The following is a 22,469-nucleotide window of genomic DNA, read 5'->3' on the forward strand; positions in this document are numbered from 1 at the left end:
AGCCAACTATGAATAAAATATTTAAATTTACTTGCTCCAGATTTTAAGAAAACACAGAAAAACAAAAAAATAAGTGCCAAAATATTATAGCATGGTGTGTACATTATGTCCATATGTCCACACACGTCTACACTTTAAAACAGACAGTGATGAGTTCAAGCTGAGTCTGTGTTCTTGAATTTTAAAAAATTGTAATTGTAATTTCAAGGATGGCCCCACAAAAAATTGGGAAACCTTAAAAGGATACAATTAAGAGTAACTTCCTAACTGGTAAGCTTATCAGAAGTAAAAAAAAGTTAATGTTTTATTTTCAGCAGCATCTTTGCATCACTCAAGAACTTCTCAAGATGTTGATACAAAAATTGGGCTGCAATTCTTGGACTACACATTGCAATAAGTTCCATTGCAATAAGTGCAAAATGTTACAAAAATGGCATGGGGAAATAAAAAAAATATATTTAAAAATGTAGGCTATTGATTGTTTCAGTTTTTTTCTGAAATTTAAATTAATCTAAAAATGCAGATTGTGCTCTGAAGGCATTCCTAATGGAAGATATTATAAGGGATATTACACCTGGCATGCAGGAACAAAGAAACTATTTTGGATTTATCTAAACGATTGGGGTAGATAAAACTGAACTGGAAAAAAATACTGTATATGGATTTATCTCTGGATTGTTGATGTTGGTAATATTTTAACCTTAATAAAATTGAAATCAACTTTGGTATGTTTTTTTTTTCTTTCCCAGGAGAAACTGAACACTTTAAAGATGCATTTTTTGGAAATGCAGCCAGTGTCAAAGGATTGCCTCTAGCTTTTTATTCTGGAATGTATGCTTACTCTGGTTGGTAAGTTATACTGCTGATTTACTGAATGGCTTTTGATTAAGAACCTTCTTGCGAAATAAATTCTAACCCACGGAGACATTGCCTGAAGTTTTCTTTTAGTGGCTCTTTGAAGCTAAACATGGGGTGGAAAGAGATCCTGTCCTAGTGAAACTTTTCATATGTGAACTCCAAAACAGAGGAAGTTTCAGAGACAGATTCCAGAGTTATCTGCAATTTCAGGCTGCACAAGAAAAGTTCCAGGAAAACTGTCACTATAAATGACAGTGTTTAATTTCCTTGATTCCATAGGAGGAACCAAGGGAAACAGTGCTATCAGGGTTTCAAGTGCTACAATAGATAAGATTATACTGGTTTAATTTGAATTAGTTTTGCTACTCTGGATTCTCAATTATACTCGGTCATAAGGTGGCTTTTTTGGTTTGAGTATAAAAAATGCTATGAGAATCCTGCCAATAGTAAATGCCTTTGTTTATTTTAAAACAACTTCTTTTGATTTAGGCAAGGCATCTGCCTAAGCAGACATATAGTTTACTTTGAGATATAAGTCCATCCAAACTTCAAAATGGTATTTTGCACTCTTGTGATATAGCAGATTAGAGGGGTGTTTGGTGTTCTCTGAGCTTGCTTGTTTTCTTGCTGATGTTTCATTACCCTAACTAGGTAACATCATCAGTGCTAGTAAGGAGTGCTGTTTGTTCTCAGTTTATATTCTGGTGATTTACCTGTCTGTTTGAAGATGTGTGTGTGTGGGGAGTTTTAGGGATTGTTTGGTTGGGCTGTTTACTAATGGGTCTTTAGCAGTTTCTTGATTGGGGTATTACTTACTTATCAACTTCAGACCAAAAATCAAGTAAGCAATACCCCAGTCAAGAAACTGCTAAAGAGCCATTTGTAAACAGCCCAACTAAAGAATCCCTAAGACTCTCCCCCTCCTGCATCCTCACACAGACACCAGAATATAAACTGATGTTGGCAAGAGAACAAGCAAAATCAGAGAGCATCATGGACCCCTCATTTCAACCCTGAGCTACAAATATTCTCCTTTATTGATAGCAGATTAAAGTTTAGTAATTCCTGCTATTTCAAGATTACTTGCAGCTTTCGCTTTGTTTTCTAGAATTATATTCTGTGTTTTGTTCAGGAGCTTAAGATGGCACGTAGAAAGCTATCCTTTCCTATTTTTCACCACAGAAAGAACCTTGTGAGGTAGTTGGGACAAATGATGAGTTTCAAATTTTTTTTTGCTACCGGTTCCGTTGGGTGTGGCTTGGTGAGCGTGGAGTGGCTTGGTGGGCGTGGCAAGGGAAGGATACTGTAAAATCTCCATTCCCACTCCAATCCAGGGGAAGGTTACTGCAAAATCCCCATTTCCTCTTGATCAGCTGGGACTTGGGAGGCAGAGAATAGATGGAGGTGGGGCCAGTCACAATTTTTACTACTGGTTCTCCGAACTACTCAAAATTTCCACTACCGGTTCTCCAGAACTGGTCAGAACCTGCTGGAACCCACCTCTGGTTGGGACTACCTGCCTTGGTAAACCTTCCCAAAGTCCCCAGTGGGCTTCCATGGTGAAAGTGGGCTACAATCTAAATCATATCAGTGTCAGGCAAGACACTAACTGCTATACAGTTTAGCTCTTTCAAAGACAGAGTTTTAGAAACTGTGGATAGTCTAATCACTTTTACCAACACTTATACTGTGAGATGATATTTTGATGTAATATAAAACGGGCTTCACATTGGAGACTTACTTCCAATTTTGTAGTTGGTCCTATACCATAAATCTGGTTACGCTTTTCCCCAGGGGTGAAATCTAATTTTTTTGCTATTGTTCTGTGGGCGTGGCTTAATTAGTGGGCGTGGCTTTGTGGTAAGGTGACTGGGAGGGTGTGGCTTGGTGGTCAGGTGAGCGTGGCCAGGTCAATGTCACTTCTTTGCCCTTTTTTAACCTACAAAACACAACACAACACAACTGGCTCACCCACAATATAAAAGCAGCTGTGCTAGACCCAAAATGGCCCCTGCAACAAGCAGGAACCTCACGCAGCCACAAAAAGCCCAAAAAAACAACTTTCACACTTTACACACAACACAACACAACACAACACAACACAACTGGCTCACCCACAATATAAAAGCAGCTGTGCTAGACCCAAAATGGCCCCTGCAACAAGCAGGAACCTCACACAACCACAAAAAGCCCCCAAAAACCAACTTTCACACTTTACACACACACAACACAACACAACACAACACAACTGCTCACCCACAATGTAAAAGCAGCTGTGCTAGACCCAAAATGGCCCCTGCAACAAGCAGGAACTTCACACAGCCACAAAAAGCCCAAAAAACCAACTTTCACACTTTACACACACCAAATTCCACATACAGCTTTGTGAGATTTTGTGTGTTTGTGTAGTTAGAGTGACACACTACAGAAAGCTGCACAAATATTATTTTATTTTTATTTATTTATTATTTTTATATAAAAGCAGCTAAATTTAAAATTTCCTAAATTTTAAATGGCTAGATAAATAAATAAAGAACAACTAAAAAAAACCCCAATTAACTATTTTTTTAAAGCTCCCAAAGGGGAAAAAAACTTACCCAATAGAACAGGGGTCTCCAACCTTGGCAACTTTAAGACTTGTAGACTTCAATTCCCAGAATTCCTCAGCCAGCTTTGCTTTGCTGGCTGAGGAATTCTGGGAGCTGAAGTCGACAACTCCCTGCCTGCTTGATTGCAGGCAGGGAGATTCAGTTGCTTGCTGATGCAATCGATTGCAGGGATTACAGCAAGGCATTGCGACCAGCAGCTAAGGTAAGCAAGCTGAAGGGGGGGAGGGAGAGGGATCGTCAGAGCCATTTAAAAGAAAAAAGTTTTTTTCTTTTACATGGCTCTGGCGATCCAAGCTAAGTTGCCTGATTAGCAGGCAACTCAGCTGGGATCGTCAGAGCTTGGCTGGTCAGAGCCATTTAAAAGAAAAAAAAAGGCTCTGATGATCGCGTGGCTCAGCTGGGCATGGGGGGCGGGGGCAGGGATTTTTGCTACCAGTTCTCCGAATTGCCCACCGCCATCGCTACCTACTCGCCAGAGCTGGTCCGAACCGGGAGCATTTCACCCCTGCTTCTCCCCCTGTACCACATTTATTGCAAGCGCATATTAAGACAAGCTATTCAAGTAGTATATAGAAATAGTTATAAAAATGATGGCATTAACAGCAACTTTGTTTTTATAGGTTTTACCTCAATTTTGTTACTGAAGAAGTGGAAAATCCTGAAAGGTATGTACCTACCCTTCTTAACTTTTAGCAAAATTCTTAAACTTTTAAAATTTATATTGCTGATTCAAAAGTGGAAAAAGATTAATATACAAATCCTATATTGTGTTTAAGATTATCTTTCATGATGGTCAGATTGTTTTTTGTTTTGCCGAGTCCAAACATGTTGTTGCTTCAAACTTTGCTATTTTTGGTTTGACTTGTCCTGAGTTAATAAGCAAGTAGATCTGTAATCTTCCTTTTAATAATATGAGATCATTTCAGTGCCAGGGCCCTAAGGGAGAGTTAACATTCTTAATGAAGATTTTATAACAGATGTTATATCTTGAATATAAGTCAGCCAAGTTGTTTTGTGATTTCATCCTACTAAGACCCAATTTAAATAAGGAAGGACCCTGTGGACAACATTCATGTAAACCGTTGATGCTTTAAACAGCAGCATACAATTAAACCATTTATGTGCAGGCTTAATATGTTAAAAAACTGAGTTCTATGAGAATGTTTTGCTAGACTTTTGGCATTGTTTGTAAATTTTCCATTAGATACATCAGAACTTTTCAATAAGGACTCCCTTTTTATGACGCTATAATCATTTAATTTGGGGTAGAGTTGGGGTATATTGAATATTTATATGCCTCCGTCCACCATTACTGTCTGATGTTTAAATCTAATTGGGGATTATCTAAAGATTTTGGAATTGAGATGGAACTTTACTACCAGTGCAATGTAGTAATGTTGTTATGTATTCTGGGACAGATAATAAGTTCAAGTTTGGCAACTTGCAATTGCAGAGCCACAGGTTGTCCTTTCCCCCCTTTTTGCAATCCCTGAAGTTCAACACATTGGTATGATGGTTGAAAATTTGCAAAATGTTTTCATATAACTTTGAGGTGGGCCAACATGAATATTTAAGATCCCTAAATGTATTTTACCTGGTTCAAACTGTAGGAAAAGCCTTCTCCATTACCTTAAAATTGGAAAAAGAAACAGAAAAAAATAATCCCACCCACATACCAATTTTAATTATTGTCTGATCCTTCAGAAATACTAACTGTATGCCTGATCCCAGAAAATTGAAGTCATGTGATGTAGGTTGAAGTATTATATAGCTGAATGGAGATCCAAGAGCAGCAGGGCATACTTTTGTCAGGAAAACTTAAGATTTACAAAAGACTACAAAATAATATACAGCATAGCTTTCCAAACTAAATGATAGAAACTTCTAAAACTCTTCATTTTGCAAGATATTGAAAAAAACTTGAAACAAGGAGAAAGATGGAAAATATGGCCAGTATGTTTAAGTGCTATCCATAAAAACTAGCACGCTGAAATGAGCCATGGAGGAAGTCTCTACCCAGGCAAATTTGTCTTATTAGACACAGAAAAGATAGCAGATTGCATTTTGCTTATTTTCTTTATTCTTGGGAATAACAGTTGTTGCCATCTGTTTTGCACAGATATGTAATTTTCAACTCATTTGAATTGGTTCCAAAGAATGTTTCAAACTTTGGTTATTCAGTCCTAAACAGTAGACTATTTGCTTATTATCCACTACCACTTCCAGATTTGATTTATTTTGTCATAGGTGCATGGTGACTCAATACAGATATAGACTTCTATGTACAAAGTGGGGAAGCCCCATCTTTTGTTCTTTTGTTTGGAAAAATGAGTACTTGCAAAATCTGAGCAAAGGACTCAGAGAAAAGGACAGAGAAAAGGACAGAGAAAGGGAAGATGATTATAAACTGTTTTTTTTTTGCCACAGAAAGTGAGACCAAAATTAACAGATAAAATTTGCAGCTAATTTTATTTCATTTAAAAAAAAAAGAAAAATCCTTTGACAGTAAGATCTTACAACAGTAGAATAATTTACACACAGAATTTATGATTGTTCCTTCTCTAGAGGCTTTGAAACCAAACTATCATTTTTGAGAGTGATTAAACTGATTTTCTTGCACAGTGCAGAGAATTGGACTGGATGTTGCTTATATTACTCAACAACTTCACAATTGTATAATTCTATTAATTATGTATACATACCAAATTAAAAAATGCATGCTACACATTTCTTGGAAGAAAGGTGAAAAAATATTCATTTTTCGGATTTTTTAGCCCAACCTTTTAGACTTTGTAGCCCAAGTTTGCAAATTGTTGGAAACAAATTAAAATAAAGATAACATGTGGAAAATAAGAAACTTGACAAAATTAACATATTTTAACACCATTAACATCTGTATTGATAGAGCGTGGTGGCCTATTGGTGAAGACCTCCTCACTCTCCACCTGGAAGGTTGAGAGTTCAATCGTAGGGGGCAGCAGATATTTTTATCCTAGGGCACAAAGAAAAAATATCTGCTGTGAACTCTGTTTGGTGTCAGGAAGGGCATCTGATCAGCAAACTCTCAGCTGCTAGCTACTCTGGCATCCAGGAAGTAGACATTGTTTCAGAGGCAAGAAAGGTTGAAGTGTTTGGAAAAAACTTTCACCTTAAAGCACCCTAAGATCAAATAATATCTTTTTGTAGACTTTACAATTTTGGGGATCATGCTTATCATGTTGAATAACTATATAACCTCACTGTGAAGAGATATATAGATTAACTAACTAAGCAGCCAAAGAAGATTTTGGGCTCCGAGGATTAGATTATTGTATTATTGTACTCTAGCTTGCTTTGCTGTGGGCCTTTTATTTAAATCTTCTGTCAGAGTTGATGTTCAACTTCAAAATTGCTGCAGAGTTTCTTTGACAGTGGATTTTCCACCTAGAATAATTACTATTGCCATGAATGACATCAGTTCTGTAATTGTTCCAGATGTAAAATTGGTAATATATTGTGGCAAACTATATATGCAAAACACTTCCTGGAACATAGAAGTGCATAAATATTTTGTCTGTCTATGTTTTGCCAAAATGAATGCTTGCTCCAAAATTAGTCACAGTTATGTTTCCTAACTGCACTCCATGATCCAGAAGAATGGCAATTTGTATTCCTATCACTAGTTCATGCCCAAACAGTAGTAATTACCTTTAATATTACAATGACTGTATGCTGGAAAATAATTATGTGGCCAAGACTAATATTTGCACCTGAATAAATAAATTTCTGTAACAGAAGGCATATATTTATTTATTGGTTCGATTTATATGCCGCCCTTCTCCGGAGACTCAGGGCAGCTTACAATGCGTTAAGCAATAGCCTTAATACTTTTGTATATACCTGTGGGGGCTTTCAGGCCCCACCAAGCGGTGTTCTTTTTTATACAAAGTCAGCTTATTGCCCCCACAATCTGGGCCCTCATTTTACCTACCTCGAAAGGATGGAAGGCTGAGTCAACTTTGAGCTGGTGAGCTTGGTGAGATTTAAACTTGTAGTAATTGCAGGCAGCTGGTGCTACTTAACAGAACTTTAGTCTGCTGCGCCACCAAGGCTCTTAGCTCTAATTGAGCTAATTAAGTCATTCAGTTAAACTGAATCCTTTAAAGATTAATTTATGTAACATCTTTTCAAGCCTCCCACCCCCATCCCAGACTACAATATTCTTTTTTTCTTCCTTTGGTTTGGAGCAAACACTGATATTATTGCTCATCTGGTAAAGGATAATTAAGCAACCATTTAATTAGAAACAAGATGATGGAAAAGAATGAGATAGTATAGAATAATTTAATTAAATGAATTGTAGAACAATAATTGATGGCCAGTTTGATCCAGCAGTTAAAGGCATCAGGCTAGAGACTTTGAGATTATGGGTTCTGGTCCAGCAATAGGCAGGAAGTCAGATGGCTGATTTTGGGTTAGTCATTCTGTCTTAACCCTCAATGCTCATGAGTTAACACCTCACCTGGAAAAAGAATACATCCCAAACAAACACGTCCCTGAGTAAAAACAACTCAGTTGTGGTTGTACTACCTGAAAATAAACTATCAAGCGATATACAGTAATTAGGACATTAAATCCCAACCCAGTAAAACATCTATCTTCTATATATTTTAAAGCATTTTAAGGTTTAGGTTTAGGTTTAGGTTTATTTGATTTGTATACCGCCCTACTCCCGAAGGACTCAGGGCGGTGAACAGCCAACAATAAAATACATAAATGCAAAAAATTTAAAAATCAGATAAAATCAAATTAAATCATTTTGGCCCAGACAGATTAAAACACCCCAATAATTTAAAAACAGATTAAAATTTACATATTTAAAAAGGGAAGAAATTAGGCCAAGCCCGCCTGATGGAATAAAAAGGTCTTCACAGCACGGCGGAAGGAGCGCAGATCCGGTATCCTCCGTATCTCCGTATCTTAAAAAAAGATCTAGGTGAATTAAAATGTGATGTTAGGCTATAAATATGGACATCCAAACAAATTGATTTAGATATTTGGTATCAGGAACTGCTTCTAAAGTTTTTGGCTCCAAATGAAAAGCATGCAAATAAATGAAAACAACAACACTTAAGGGCAACATTGTTTAACAGCCAGAATGACCAGAAACATAGATATTGCTATGCTAGGAGCTCTGTTAAAGAAATATAGAATAGAACAGAATTCTTTATTGGCCAAGTGTGATTGGACACACAAGGAATTTGTCTTGGTGCATACACTCTTGGAGTACATAAAAGAAAAGATACATTCGTCAAGAATCATAAGGTACAAGACCTAATGATAGTCATAGGGAAACAGTCAATATAAATCTTAAGGATACCAGCAACAAGGTTACAGTCATAAGTGGGAGGATATGGGTGATAATAACAGTGCTGAGGGAATTATTTGTTTAGCAGAGTGATGGCGTTCGGGAAAAAACTGTTCTTGTGTCTAGTTATTCTGGTGTGCAGTGCTCTATAGCGCCGTTTTGAGGGTAGGAGTTGAAACAGTTTATGTCCAGGATGGGAGGGGTCTGTAAATATTTTCACAGCCCTCTTTTTGACTTGTGCAGCCCTAGGTTCTGTGAAATTTCTGGGCCTTTTTTCTGCTGACGAACTGCAACTCTGTGTTGCTCTCTGGGAGATATCTATATATATATCTCAGAATTCTTTATTTACATATGAAATGGACCTTTCGGAAGTTTGGAAATGGTCTGTTTCTGCTTGTTAAGTAAGTTTGAGGCCATTCTATCAATTTATCATTGTTTAAAAAGTTACACTGTGAAAGTAATGTATTATTGAGATGTATCGTATTTGTAAGCCTGCTCTTGGGTTGATAAATCATGTCTAGTGCCTGTAGAAATCCAAAGAATGAATTGCTTTGTTATAACCTTGAGGGGTCTTAGATTAGTCAGTTTGTCTATTAGACTTACTGCAGTGTACTTCTCACTTCATTTATTCCTTCTGTTCTTGGAAGCAGGGATGCTGCAGATTTGTTGCCAGGGTTTCATGTCATTAGTCATTTTGGAAAAGCAAAATATTAGACTAGCCCCCATAATCTTTTACATTTTTTTTTAAAAAAAGGTTTAAATAATCTGACTGTTATATTTAATTTATATACTGTCTTCTTCCTATTTACAGTATATTAATTAATGCCTGAAAGTCTTAACATCTGAAGTCAATGAGAAATGGAAACACAAAGCAAAATAGTGAATATATTTCCAGTTTTAAGAATATTGAAAAATATATTAATTTAATTTATATATTAAGTTAACACATTGTAAATTCTAACACTTTCAAAAATTTTGAATGCCATATTCTAATGCACCTAGTTAAATCACTAGTTCTCATGATGCTTTAAAGAGTAATTCGAACATACCTAATTTTATTAATTAATTAGTTATCAAATTTATATGACTGTGGATCTCACACAAGGTGATTCTGGGTGACATACAATAAATCAACAATTAACACAATATAAAAACCTGTTAAATCAGTTAAGTAACATGAATAAAAACAAGATTGCAAAAGGGTTAAATTAGGAAATTAGGCTTGCCTCCTGGGTTCCATCAGATGAAACACCTTAGCAGATGGCACCTGGAGCATGATTATCCTGCTGGACCTGATGAGATGGATAGATTTAATTGGGAGGGTTGGTCCCTCAGAAAATTCATATCGTAAGGCTTTAAAAACCAAAAAAAACACGGAAACAAACTGATAACCAATGCAGCTCAGTAGCAGAGGTGGAGCGTGTGTGCTGCATTTTGCACCAACTGAAACTGGTCCAGAAAGATATGGCTGGTGATATTGAAAGCTGTCAAGATGTGACCAATGCTTTTCTGTACCAAGTGCAGTCCTGAATCTTGATAAAAAGGAGTATAGATCAGGGGTCCCCAACCTCAGGCCACAGTCCATACTTGAGCCAGAGGTGGTATTCAGCCGGTTTGGACCAGTTCACCTGAACCGGTAGTGGAAATCGCGGGTGGACCCACCCACCCGCCCCAGCTCTATGCCATCCTATTTAGGCACATTTTTGAGGCCAGGCGATGCGCAGAAGATCAGGTGCATGCATGGATGGGATGCATGCGAGTGAAGTGAGCCCGCACATGCGCACGTTCACATTTGCAAACCGGTAGGGAAAGTAAGTGAATACCACCCCTGCTTGAGCCCTTTGGAACTGGACTTTGGAAGGCGAGTGCACGTTCATTGCCACTTGCATGAGCAGCGGAAAGCACGGACACTCCACTTGCACAAACAGTAGGTGCCCTTGCCCACCACAAATGGAGCTGTGAGGCATGTGTGCTTGCCCTCTGCTTGCTGGAACTATCTCCTCTTCCCCCTGGCTGGTCTGCAAAGGTTGGGGAATATGCTTCATCCAGGGTCTCCTGAAACTGCAGGGTTTCACATTTTCCACCATCTTCCTTTAAAAAGCTAAATTGGACACCAGACAAAAATTGTCAAATATGGTAGTATCCAGTGATGGCTTCTTGAGGAATGCGTGAATCAACACCTCCCAAAGATGTAATGGGATAACCACCTTTTTCAAGGATTTAACATTGCTAGAACCTACCCATATTTCACCCCTTAGATAGCCATAGCCCAAGCCTTAGCCAACTAGAAGGTGCATGGTGCAGCTCCATCAGTTCTCCTTCTCTCCTGTTCATAGCAACTTGGAAGCTTTGAAAGTTGACACATGGTCTAAGAGCAAGTGGTCAAACTCACAATATTGTCCACTTTCCCAGGATCAACAAGTTCAAATCATTCCTTCAGATAGTAGGACAAGAGTGCCCCAGGCATCTCTATAGGACTTGGACCAGGGAGGCATGAAATTCGGAATGAATTTCAGCAACTTTGTTTAATAGATGTTCTGAAAATTCCTACATGAATTTGAATGAATCTACAAGTCTTTTATGCCCAAAAGAGCATGGATCACTTGGAACAAGGTCATGGGATGGCAGTCCATGGATACAATAAAGACAACAAGTATTGATGCTTTTGTTCTAACTTTCTTTTCTTATATTGAATAGTTGATATATATTTGTACTTACAAAATACAACATGTTGGGGTGTTGTGCTTTATGTAACAACATTACAGTATAAATTATAACAATTGGCCTTGAGAAAGTTGGTTCACTTTTATTATTGTTATTTTTTAATTTGTTTGTTTTGGAATATGAATTGTGTGACTGTAGCTTCTTTGGAAGGTAATGCCTGCTGTGAAGAAGCATTCCTTCACAAAGATAGAGTGTCAACCTTGTTTATGACAAGATAAAATGGTTTGCTTTTGGCAACATCATGAAGAGAAATAAGTGATATTTTTAATAGTCCAATAAGGTTTTTGAAAAATAGGGACTATGGGTTAATAGTAGTAAGGACAAAAATATTTCAGATGGCAAAATATACAGTACTAACAATATTGTAAATAAATTCTGTTTATAAATGTATAACTTTAATACATGATTAGTCAAGGCAATGCTTAGCACACACATTTGTGCACGCATACAAAACCCCACTGAATAATAATTCTGAAATATGAACTGATCTATAATTTGGTTTTAATAATGAAAGTTTTAAGTTTATATTAAGTAAATGTACAAGTAAATTTTTACTTCTTTGTCATAGTCCACGGTCATTCATTAAAGCTAATTGCTTGGAGCAATAAACACTTTTTCAACCTAAAAGATAGTAAATCTATTTTTTAAAATCATAAAATCCAGAAAAACAGCAACAAAACTAACATACAAACACACAAATCGAGCAGGAAAAAGAAACCAACAAAGATATATAAAGGCAAACAAATTTTAAACACTTCTTTCAACTTTGATCATACAAAATTACTACTTAAGAAGCAGGATTATGTATTATTTTCAAACATATAATTGTTTTATTAAAAGGACAAGTTTAATAAAAGGCCATTTCCTTGCTTGGTGTCATATGCTATCCATGAATTACTGGTATAGGCTTTCAAATCTGATGAGCCAGTGTTAAGCTTCAGAATGTAATGACTGTGATCTAGAAAACAGATTTCCTGGTATTTTGCCGGTAACTGTGGCTGGCATTTTTAAAGGCATTCTGAAAATGTGAGCCACAGTTTCTCGTGAAACATCAGGAAATATGCTATCAAACCATAGTCACTAAACCCCGAAGCTCAACACTGTCTGGCTATCCATGAATTGTCATAAAACCATATTTTTGTCATTTTATTCCTTAGCAAGACAGAAGTGTCCTACATTAAGAAACACTTTGATTATCTTGGATTTTCTTTGTATTATTCAGCTTCATTAAAAAAAATGCATTAAGCCACTGTACAAAATAAGTGGTGCAAATATAATAGGCTTTTATTGTGATTTTTTATCTTGATGTAATCAACAGTGGCATATCTTAATCCTAGAAATGCTCTCTAAAGCTCTCATGTTCATGTAAATGTAAAAGGTGCCTATTTACCTTATCATCACGTTGAAAGGCATGACTTTCACTTTTTCCTTTCACTTCTATTCTGTATAAAGTATAATTTTGAAATAATGAGTTCAAGATCCATATAACTAGATTTTTTTTAATGATGGAGAGAAAGAGAGAGAGAGAGAGAGAGATGGAGCGCACAACCACCAACCCTATTTTTTGCATTCATTGCTTAGTTTGACATTCATCACAGTATATTTTGCCAATATTAAACATCTTGGTTTATGTATTATAATCCAAGTCACTGTAGCCTTATAGGGAGTAGATGGCATAGTAACATTTTCATGCTAGAATTGAAATTTAATTGAAAAATTAGTATACATGAAACTAAACACAATATCAGAGTAATGATTAATTTTTTTTCTTTAAATTTGATTTATATGCCACCCTTCTCCGGAGACTCAGGGCGGTTTACAATGCGCTAAGCAATAGCCTTCATTCTTTTGTTTATTTATACAAAGTCAGCTTATTGCCCCCACAACTGGGTCCTCAATTTACCTACCTTAGAAAGGATGGAAGGCTGAGTCAACCTTGAGCCTTGGCGAGATTCGAACCTGCAGTAATTGCAGGCAGCTGGTCTTAATAACAGGGTGCTTTAGACCACTGTACTACCAGCTGCTGTAATGTTGTAATGCTGTAAGACTGTAATACTGAAATGATGATGCAATGAGAATGAATCAGCAGGGTTATTTAATATCGCTTTAAGAGGCTGTATTATATATATATAATACAGCCTCTTAAAGTGATATTAAATAACCCTGCTGATTCATTCTCATTGCATCATCATTTCAGTATTACAGTCTTACAGCATTACAACATTACAGCAGCTGGTAGTACAGTGGTCTAAAGCACCCTGTTATTAAGACCAGCTGCCTGCAATTACTGCAGGTTCGAATCTCGCCAAGGCTCAAGGTTGACTCAGCCTTCCATCCTTTCTAAGGTAGGTAAATTGAGGACCCAGTTGTGGGGGCAATAATATAATTTCACTACAATATAACTGTGACTAAACATGAGGAAAATTTTTGTGAAATTTCATCATTAGTTTCTTCATGTACCATATTATATTACAGAAATTTTCTTTGTCCTGTTTAATAGTCAAAGCAGATTATAGTAATCTATATTAATTATCTGCTTCAGTATTAGTTAGAAAGCTTTATCTTTAGAATAGTATCATGTAGGATACTATTCCATCTGCACTGCAGGATAGCATATGAGTTTTAATGTCTTAGAATTTGAGATAATTATTTTAAAATTGACTTCAGTATTATTTTCAGAATTACCTGAAGTAGTTTTTTCCCTACTTATTTTTTATAAAATATTTTATATTTTATTTTTCAGTATCATTTAATATAACATTTAGAATAGGCAATCTTATCTCAAACATAGATCTATTTAGGATTAATTATATCATTTTTTTAAAATAAAAGAAAAGCATGGTATAATTTTTAGCTCAGTATTCCTTCACGTAATTAGTAATTAGCCATATATAATGTGCGGCATAGGCATAAGTATGATCTAGACAGATTTATTTGAAGGAATTGTTCTATAAAAGGCATAAGCAGGTTGTTCTAAGAATGACTCTGTCAATTGAAAAACTGTTAGGAATGCAACAAAGTTAGATGGTCAGGAAAGCTATCTAGGGTATGGAGAAGACATTGGGCAATAAACAGGAAAGAAATTCCATAGATAGTATCTTTATTTTCTTTGGAAAAACAAAAGATAAGAGGAAGCAGGAAATGTCAGGTCAAATATCAGAGTTGTATAGCTTTGGGGCAACAGGAGCTAATCCTTAGTGCTAGCCTTACTATTTAAGCAAATTATTTCAGGCAACAAATCTGAAACTGTCTTCTAAGTGCTAGAAGGCCAGGAAACCTATGGGTGCTCCTTATCTTAGTATACAGTTTCCTTAGTTGACACAACATTACAGTTGTACAATACATCACTGTTGTAGTTGATATCATATTACTGTCAAAGGAAGATTCAGATGCAACACCAGGTATCTTCCCTGCAGGTATCAAAATATATTGAGGCAGTCTTGTTAATCACAAGTTTTGGGGAGTCTACCTCTCGGAGTATCGTTCTGTATAAACCACTGGATGTGTAAGATAGCACAGCAATTCAGTGTTGCAATGCTTTTATGCAACCACTCTGGAAACAATCATTGCACTTGTTTAGAGCTTTGGTATGTTGTAATGTTGACATTATATTGGACATGGCTAGTTATGGCTGTGCACGCTGCAGATTTCCAAGATTATTGATTTTTAAGACAGAAATTTAGACTACAAATGAGATTCTAAAGTTAATTCAACCATTATGATTAAGTTATAAAAGGATAAGCCTCATGCGGTTTGGGATAGGAATTTTTCACAACTTCGACAATGGGACCTGTTATATAGGACTGTGATATGATAATCTCATAATCATGTCTGTAACCTGTTACAGGTGTTCTTGTTAGGGATTTTCTAGGATTGGACTAAATTACTTGCGATATCTCTTCCAAATGTACTAATATGATTCCATCCCTGCCTTACCACAGTACATGGTGTGCAGTTATGCTTGCGCATGATAGCAATTTGCACTAGAGTGGAACTCAATGTGGCATAAATTGGTGTTAATGTCAGATAGTGTAAACCAAGGCAGACAGAGCAATTAATATTATAAGGGATTAGCAATGACATGAAATAGCAGTCGACACTTGTGTGTTTTTATTTTATTCATTTAACTAGAAAGTATATGTTGAAGTGTTCCCATTTGGGAAATCTCCTGTTTGGGAAATAACTATCCATCCCCTCAGATTGCTACAGAACAAGTGTCATTGTTTCATGCAGGTCAGCTATTGAGGATCTAATAGATTTCATAAATGTCTAGAGCTATATTTTGGATGTAGTCTGGAGGCAGTTTCTCCGATGATGTGGTCACCAGCTCATTTACAACTGGACCCATATAGCATATGGGTTGGAAGATGGATGTATTCAAATAGAAAAATTACCTTAGAACTGTTCTTTTACTGTTTCGTTGTTTGTATTACTGTTCACCTACTAAGAAATGTTGCCACTATGATTTAGCAACCATCTGCTAATGAAAATATGCATGAAATGTCTGACACAAAAAAACAATATATACTTTATGGGTGTCTACTGGGCCTCGTAGCAATAATTGTCAGTCTGAATTGCAAAATATTTATGGCATTCATTAATACATTTGTCTTCATGTTTGGGTTAGGTTTTCTGTTCTTCTATCTTATCTCTTGTTTTTCTTTTTGGACTTGTTGGGTACCATGCTGTAATAGCACCATGAAATTATGACTAGCCAAAGCTTTAAAATGTTAGTAATCTCAAACACTAGAGGGATTTGTCAAACTTTCTTTTTCAAGTTTTTTTTTTAAAAAAGCCAAAAAGCACTTTAAAATTAGTTTCAAAGTTCAGTTTCCAGCTTCAACAGTATTTGAACACTATTATCTTTGTATTTTAAATAGGAGATAAGCATTTTTAATGAATACTTTGTCTGATATTGTTAGCTATGAAAAAAGTGGAGAAGAGTCTATCTAAGGTTACAATTATCATTCTGCAGGGCTCAAGCTTACTCGGTGTGAAGTGAGCATTATATTGAATTACAGTCTGGGTGTATTTATTTTAGCTGTTATATTAGTAGTAGATAAAGTATTTTTGTGCATAATAATATAGAATATGTATTTAGAAAAAAATAACATTCATAAGTATACAATATTAATATATACAAATAATACCAAATATAAAAACAAAGTATATTTTGCCTTCCTTAGATCAAAGTAAGTGCAAAGCCGAATCTTCTCAGATACCTGTATTTTATTTGAAAAAAAAACCCTCATTATTTTAAAAATATGAAATATTCAGTTAGATTCACTGTTGAAAGGTATTCTCTGTGACAACCTAGGTTTAATTATTTAGAAAAGGTATATGGCTACCCAACTACAGAGTTATTTTCAGTGACTCTGGGTGGATTACAAAAATATGTATTTTATTACTGATCGTCATTTTGGAATTGCTTTAAAAATAATTTTAAAAAACTTAAATGATCCTGCTAGACTAATGAAATACAAAGAGGGTCCTCCTGTTTTTTTCTAATAGATATATAGATATTTTTCCAAGCATAACTTATCAGACAGGAAGAAGACTGTAGCTGTTAAAAAGAAATCTCTTTTCTGTGAAACCGTTCAGGGCAAAGTAGATCCTGAGTGACAAAAGTTTATATATCTTCAGCACGTGATCTGACATCAGGCAATCCAAGACAAATAGCTTGGATTTCAAGTAACCTCCTATCCCTTTTCCCCGCTTTAATTTGTTCCTGCTGAGGACTTCTAGAAAAGGTGCAGTCTCAGTAAGGATTGTAGAAATCCTCTGATGAACACAATGTGCCATAACCAGACAAACAGCTACAGGGTAACTTTGTGTGCCAATGCTATTGCATCTCTGATTGCAAAAATCCAATTAAAGCCCAGAGAATGTTGCTTCATAAATGGCAACATATTGCTGGTTTCAAGGGGTTATCTGTACTCCTGTCATTACACAGTAAGAATTAACCCAATTATGCTGGTTTGGAATTATTGCAGAATTGCTGGCATGCCAGGGTTACAAGATGCAGGGATGGGAAAGGTAAGGAAGCTTCCTGCCAAGATGACTGAGTTTCAGTGTATGTATTAATTATTTTAAGAATTGTCCTCTTCTTACATCACTTCAAACTGTGAACAACAGTGTTTGAAAAATACTGGACAAACTTTGACTATTTAAATATATTTAAAATGTAGGGCCCTGTGAGTTGGGAAGGGAAGGGAATAGAAGGGAAAGGAAAAGAAGTAATTTTAAAAATTCATGGTGAAACTTAAGTAGACATGCAAGATACTAATGAAATTTGACCAGCTTGAGGGCACAGCAAGGAAACACTGATTGGCTGTCATTTCCCTATGCTTACTTGTAAGTCAAAAAGAACAATAGCGGATGGCTGGTAATTCTCTGAGCTGTAAACCTACAAACGTGTAGATAATATCTTGATGGCATAACAGATCTGCAGGCTAGTCAACACAGTGTAAATTAATCCTAGATCAAAGCAAAGAGCCTGGTCATCTGGAACAGGTCTCTGCTATGCTAACATGATTCTGTTCAGACTAATATATTCAGAGGCATTTAAGTTCCATAGTTTGAAATGAAGGATCACAGTTCTTTCCAACAATCCATAATCAGGTCATTACAGTGATTATACAAATACAACTGTGTTGAAATAAGAACTTTTATTGGGTATGCAAAGCATCACGAGCAGACAGATCTGTTGGCAACTCAGATCTCAAATCTGCTTCTAAGTGAGTATTTATACAGCTATTTGTATGCTGCTATAATTTGAGTTCAAGGCAATACATGATGGTAAAAATGCAGTAATAATCAGTTAAACAGAGAAAAATATTTCAGAAACCTATTATACTGCTGTCTACCTAATTGGACTCTCTTCGTCAAAGATTCTATAGAAAGAGCACAGAGCCTTCCTAAACATTAATAGGCTGAGGGCCACTCTAACTTGAGGACATAAGCTGTTCCAGACTGAGAAGCTTGCTACAAAAGAGGCAGTCTCTTAAGCAGGCCTATCTGTCAGGGAATGGAGATCAGCATAGTTCCATGTTGTTTAACATATAATTACCATCCATTACATATGAATGGGTAGATTCTGTCTGGAATGGATTGTACTATGAATATAGCAAAGACTCAAGATAGTATAATATACTTTAAAGGTAAAAAATGGCCTCTTGCACTGAGTCCAGAAATCTATTGGCAGCAACTGCCATTTTTACAATTTACAGTAGGGGTTACTTTGCTACATTCATAATACAATCAGTAGGTGGACAATTAGATTCCATGACTCCTGTAACTTCCAGGTCATCTTCAAGAGTAGCTCCATATACAGTGTAGTGCAACTAAGAGATGACAAGAGCATGAGTCACTGTTTACATCAAAAAATTATCTACAAGGGGTAGATCTCAAGGGCTTTCAAAAATTACTGACAGACTATCTTATTTCAAAGTGAGATTATGATGTATATACCATATTTTCCAGCATATAAGACGACTGGGTGTATAAGATGACCCCTGACTTTTCCTGTTAAAATATAGGGTTTGGGCTATACTAGTCATATAAGACTATCCCTCTTCCAATGCACACCAAATAAAAATTAAAAAACATCAACTGGCTCACCCACAATGTAAAAGCAGCTGTGCTAGACCCAAAATGGCCCCTGCAACAAGCAGGAACTTCACACAGCCACAAAAAGCCCAAAAAACCAACTTTCACACTTTACACAAACAAAATTCCACATACAGCTTTGTGAGATTTTGTGTGTTTGTGTAGTTAGAGTGAAACACTACAGAAACACACTAAACCTCAGAAAGCTGCACAAATATTATTTTATTTTATTTTAATTTTTATATGAAAGCTAAATTTAAAACTTCCTAAACTTTAAATGGCTAGGTCTAAAAAAGAACAACTAAAAAAAATCCCAATTAACTATTTTTTTTAAAGCTCCCAAAGGGGAAAAAAACTTACCCAATAGAGCAGGGGTCTCCAAACTTGGCAACTTTAAGACTTGTAGACTTCAACTCCCAGAATTCCTCAGCCAGCTTTGCTTTGCTGGCTGAGGAATTCTGGGAGTTGAAGTCCACAACTCCCTGCCTACTTGATTGCAGGCAGGGAGTTGCTTGCTGATGGAATGGATTCAGGCAAGAGAAGCAAGGCAAGCATTGCGACTAGCAGCTAAGGTAAGCAAGCTGGAGGGGGAACACTTTTTACCTTTTACATGGCTCTGGTGATCCAAGCTGAGTTGCCTGATTAGCAGGCAACTCAGCTGGGATGGTCAGAGCTTGGATCGCCAGAGCCATGTAAAAGAAAAAAAGTTTTTTTCTTTTAAATAGCTTTGGTGATCTCAGCTGAGTTGCCTGATTAGCAGGCAACTCAGCTGGGATGGTCAGAACTTGGCTCGTTAGAGCCTTTCAGGCTGGTTTGCCTGGTTACAGGAGAATGACACCCGGCATATAAGACGACCCCCGACTTTTGAGAAGATTTTCATGTGTTAAAAAGTGGTCTTATATGCCGGAAAATACGGTAGTTTTTTATATGATACCAAAATTTCTTATGCTGTGAGATTTATATTTTCCTCTATATATTCCCACAAGAGTGACTATTAATTCACTATTTAGTTCTAATTATAAGAGGTTTGCAATATGATATTAAACTTCATGCTTCGATTTCTGCAATACATCGCTAATAACATCAGAACATTGTTAATTCTTGCTCATAAATCAGATTATTATAATTTAATCATCTAAATTCATATGGCAATTTAAATCCTTTTACCCTTCATTTTTTATGACTGTACCAGTTCAGGTTTGTTTATTTTTAGGTCTTGGAATATAGTTGCTTGAAAGCATATCTTGGAATATTTATTGTACAAAAACTAGAAGTGATAATTATTATTTTTCATACCTCTTTAACAAATCTTGGAAAGTTGCCATATTTCCGCCTCAATATGAATTTATTTTAATTTCCTGTTATAATGCAGATACTAAAGTTAAAATCTTGATTTTGTAAGTGTAAATTCATAACTAGGAAAAAATACCATGTAAATGCTATTGTATCATAAGGAAGGCTGAATGCCAAAGAATTGAGGCCTTTGAACTATGGTGCTGAAAAGACTCCTGTGAGTCCCTTAGATTGCAAGGCAATCAAACAGGTCAGTACTAGAGGAGATTAACCCCGACTGCTGTTTAGAAGGACAGATCCTGAAGATGAAACTCAAATTCTTTGGCCACCTAATGAGAAGGAAGGACTTACTGGAGAAGAGCCTATGCTGGGAACGATTGAGGGCAAAAGAAGAAGGAGACTGTTATGTATATAGGTTTTGGCGGGAAGTTGAACTAGCCATCAGCTGATTGGCTGACCACCACAGCTGCAAGGTATATAAGGGGAGCTGTTTCCCCAGGTCAGTCGCTGGGTTCTCACTCTACAATAAAGAGCTGTTGTCACTCACTGCCTGGCTTGCTGTGTCCTCATTCACCCAACTTAACAGAGATGACAGAGAATGAGGTGGCTGGATGGAGTCACTGAAGCAGTCGGTGTGAGCTTAAATGGACTACAGGGGATGATAGAGGACAGGAAGGCCTGAGGAACATTGTCCATGGGGTCGCAATGGGTTGGACACGACTTCATGACTAACAACAACAACAAAAGACTATTGTTATATTGAAACAACAACATTTTATTCTAATGTCATCTATTGTAATGTTCCCTTATCTTGTTATCATGATGCAAAGCACTATAATTCAAATAAATTCAGGCCACTCCAGTATTGGACTGTATATACTTCATACTGTACTTGTACAGTATATCTACTGTATATATATTCATACCGTATATTTATATTTCATACTGTATATCTATACTTCAAGCTAAGTGTCACCATATTTAAAGATTTTGAAGGTCATCTTACATTGAAATTTGCTTTCAATTATGATACGATATAATTAAAAAAGTTCTAGCTGCATAATGCAGCCATAGCATTATAATTGGTTTTGTTAAGCATATATTACCTTAGAAACTGATACCAAAATATTTGCTTTGATGATACATATTTTATATTGAAAACTGGAGCCATATGATGTGCTTTTAGGGGTTTTAATATTGAACAAATGATAATATACACCCTTAGGACATGCTGCCTAAATATGTATGTGCAGAGATTTTTTTTTTTTTTACTAATACAGAATTCCAGGAACCTTGGCAATAGAATCAGCAATTGGTAGAAATGTTTTGGATGAAACTTTATAATTTTATAAACCTGACTCGGCCATTTACTTTTATTTTTTTCTCATATTATTTTCTGGAGGGTTGTTAGACTGCAGAATGGAGCCAAGAGGAAAATGATTTGATTTGATACAAGAAAGAAGTAATGATTAAAAATTAATAACATTGGATTTTATCATTATGAATCTTAAATCTTGTTTAATAACTAGAAAAAGTGGAGTTAAATTTTTCCTTTTGGTTCCATCTTTAGTGAAGAAAAGCCAATGTTGCTTTTTTTGACTATCATCTTCAAAAGTTAAACAATCTTGTTAACCATTTTTTAAACAAGGTACTCAAATAATCTCGCAAAATTTAACCAAGAATCATGCAGGTTCCTTCCAAAAGAAAGAAAAGGAAGTAATTTTTATCTTCCTACTTCACACTATCCTAAGGCCGTTTGGTGAGGTTAGATGAAAAGAAAGTGCCTCTTGAAATGAATGGAATAATAGTATGAAAAGACCATAAACATCTATCACTGATGCTAAAGAAGATGGAAAATATTATTTCTTTTTATGAAGCTGTTATATAAAGTATAATAATAACTCACTACTTAACATTTCTAAAATGAAAACTGCAGGATTTTCTATTCATTAGAATTTCAAATATGCACAAAAATGGTCAGGAGCTAAGAAGTGCACAACAAGTGAAAGGCAGCAGCACACATAGTTTCT

General features: G+C 36.0%; 1 protein-coding gene across 1 annotated transcript in view; it reads left to right on the forward strand.

Annotated features, from left to right (window-relative positions):
- The window catches only part of SLC7A11 (solute carrier family 7 member 11), a 63,779-nt gene that overhangs the window by 16,338 nt on the left and 24,972 nt on the right, over positions 1 to 22,469 (forward strand). Inside the window, exons 5-6 of the mRNA XM_034401506.3 lie at positions 750 to 849; positions 4,088 to 4,132. Of these exons, the coding sequence (XP_034257397.2) occupies positions 750 to 849; positions 4,088 to 4,132 (145 nt within the window). The remainder of the gene's footprint in view (positions 1 to 749; positions 850 to 4,087; positions 4,133 to 22,469) is intronic.

This window comes from Pantherophis guttatus, chromosome 8 (genome assembly GCF_059756535.1).
Source record: "Pantherophis guttatus breed Tessera chromosome 8, ASM5975653v1, whole genome shotgun sequence".
In the NCBI taxonomy this organism is placed as follows: Eukaryota; Metazoa; Chordata; class Lepidosauria; order Squamata; family Colubridae; genus Pantherophis; species Pantherophis guttatus.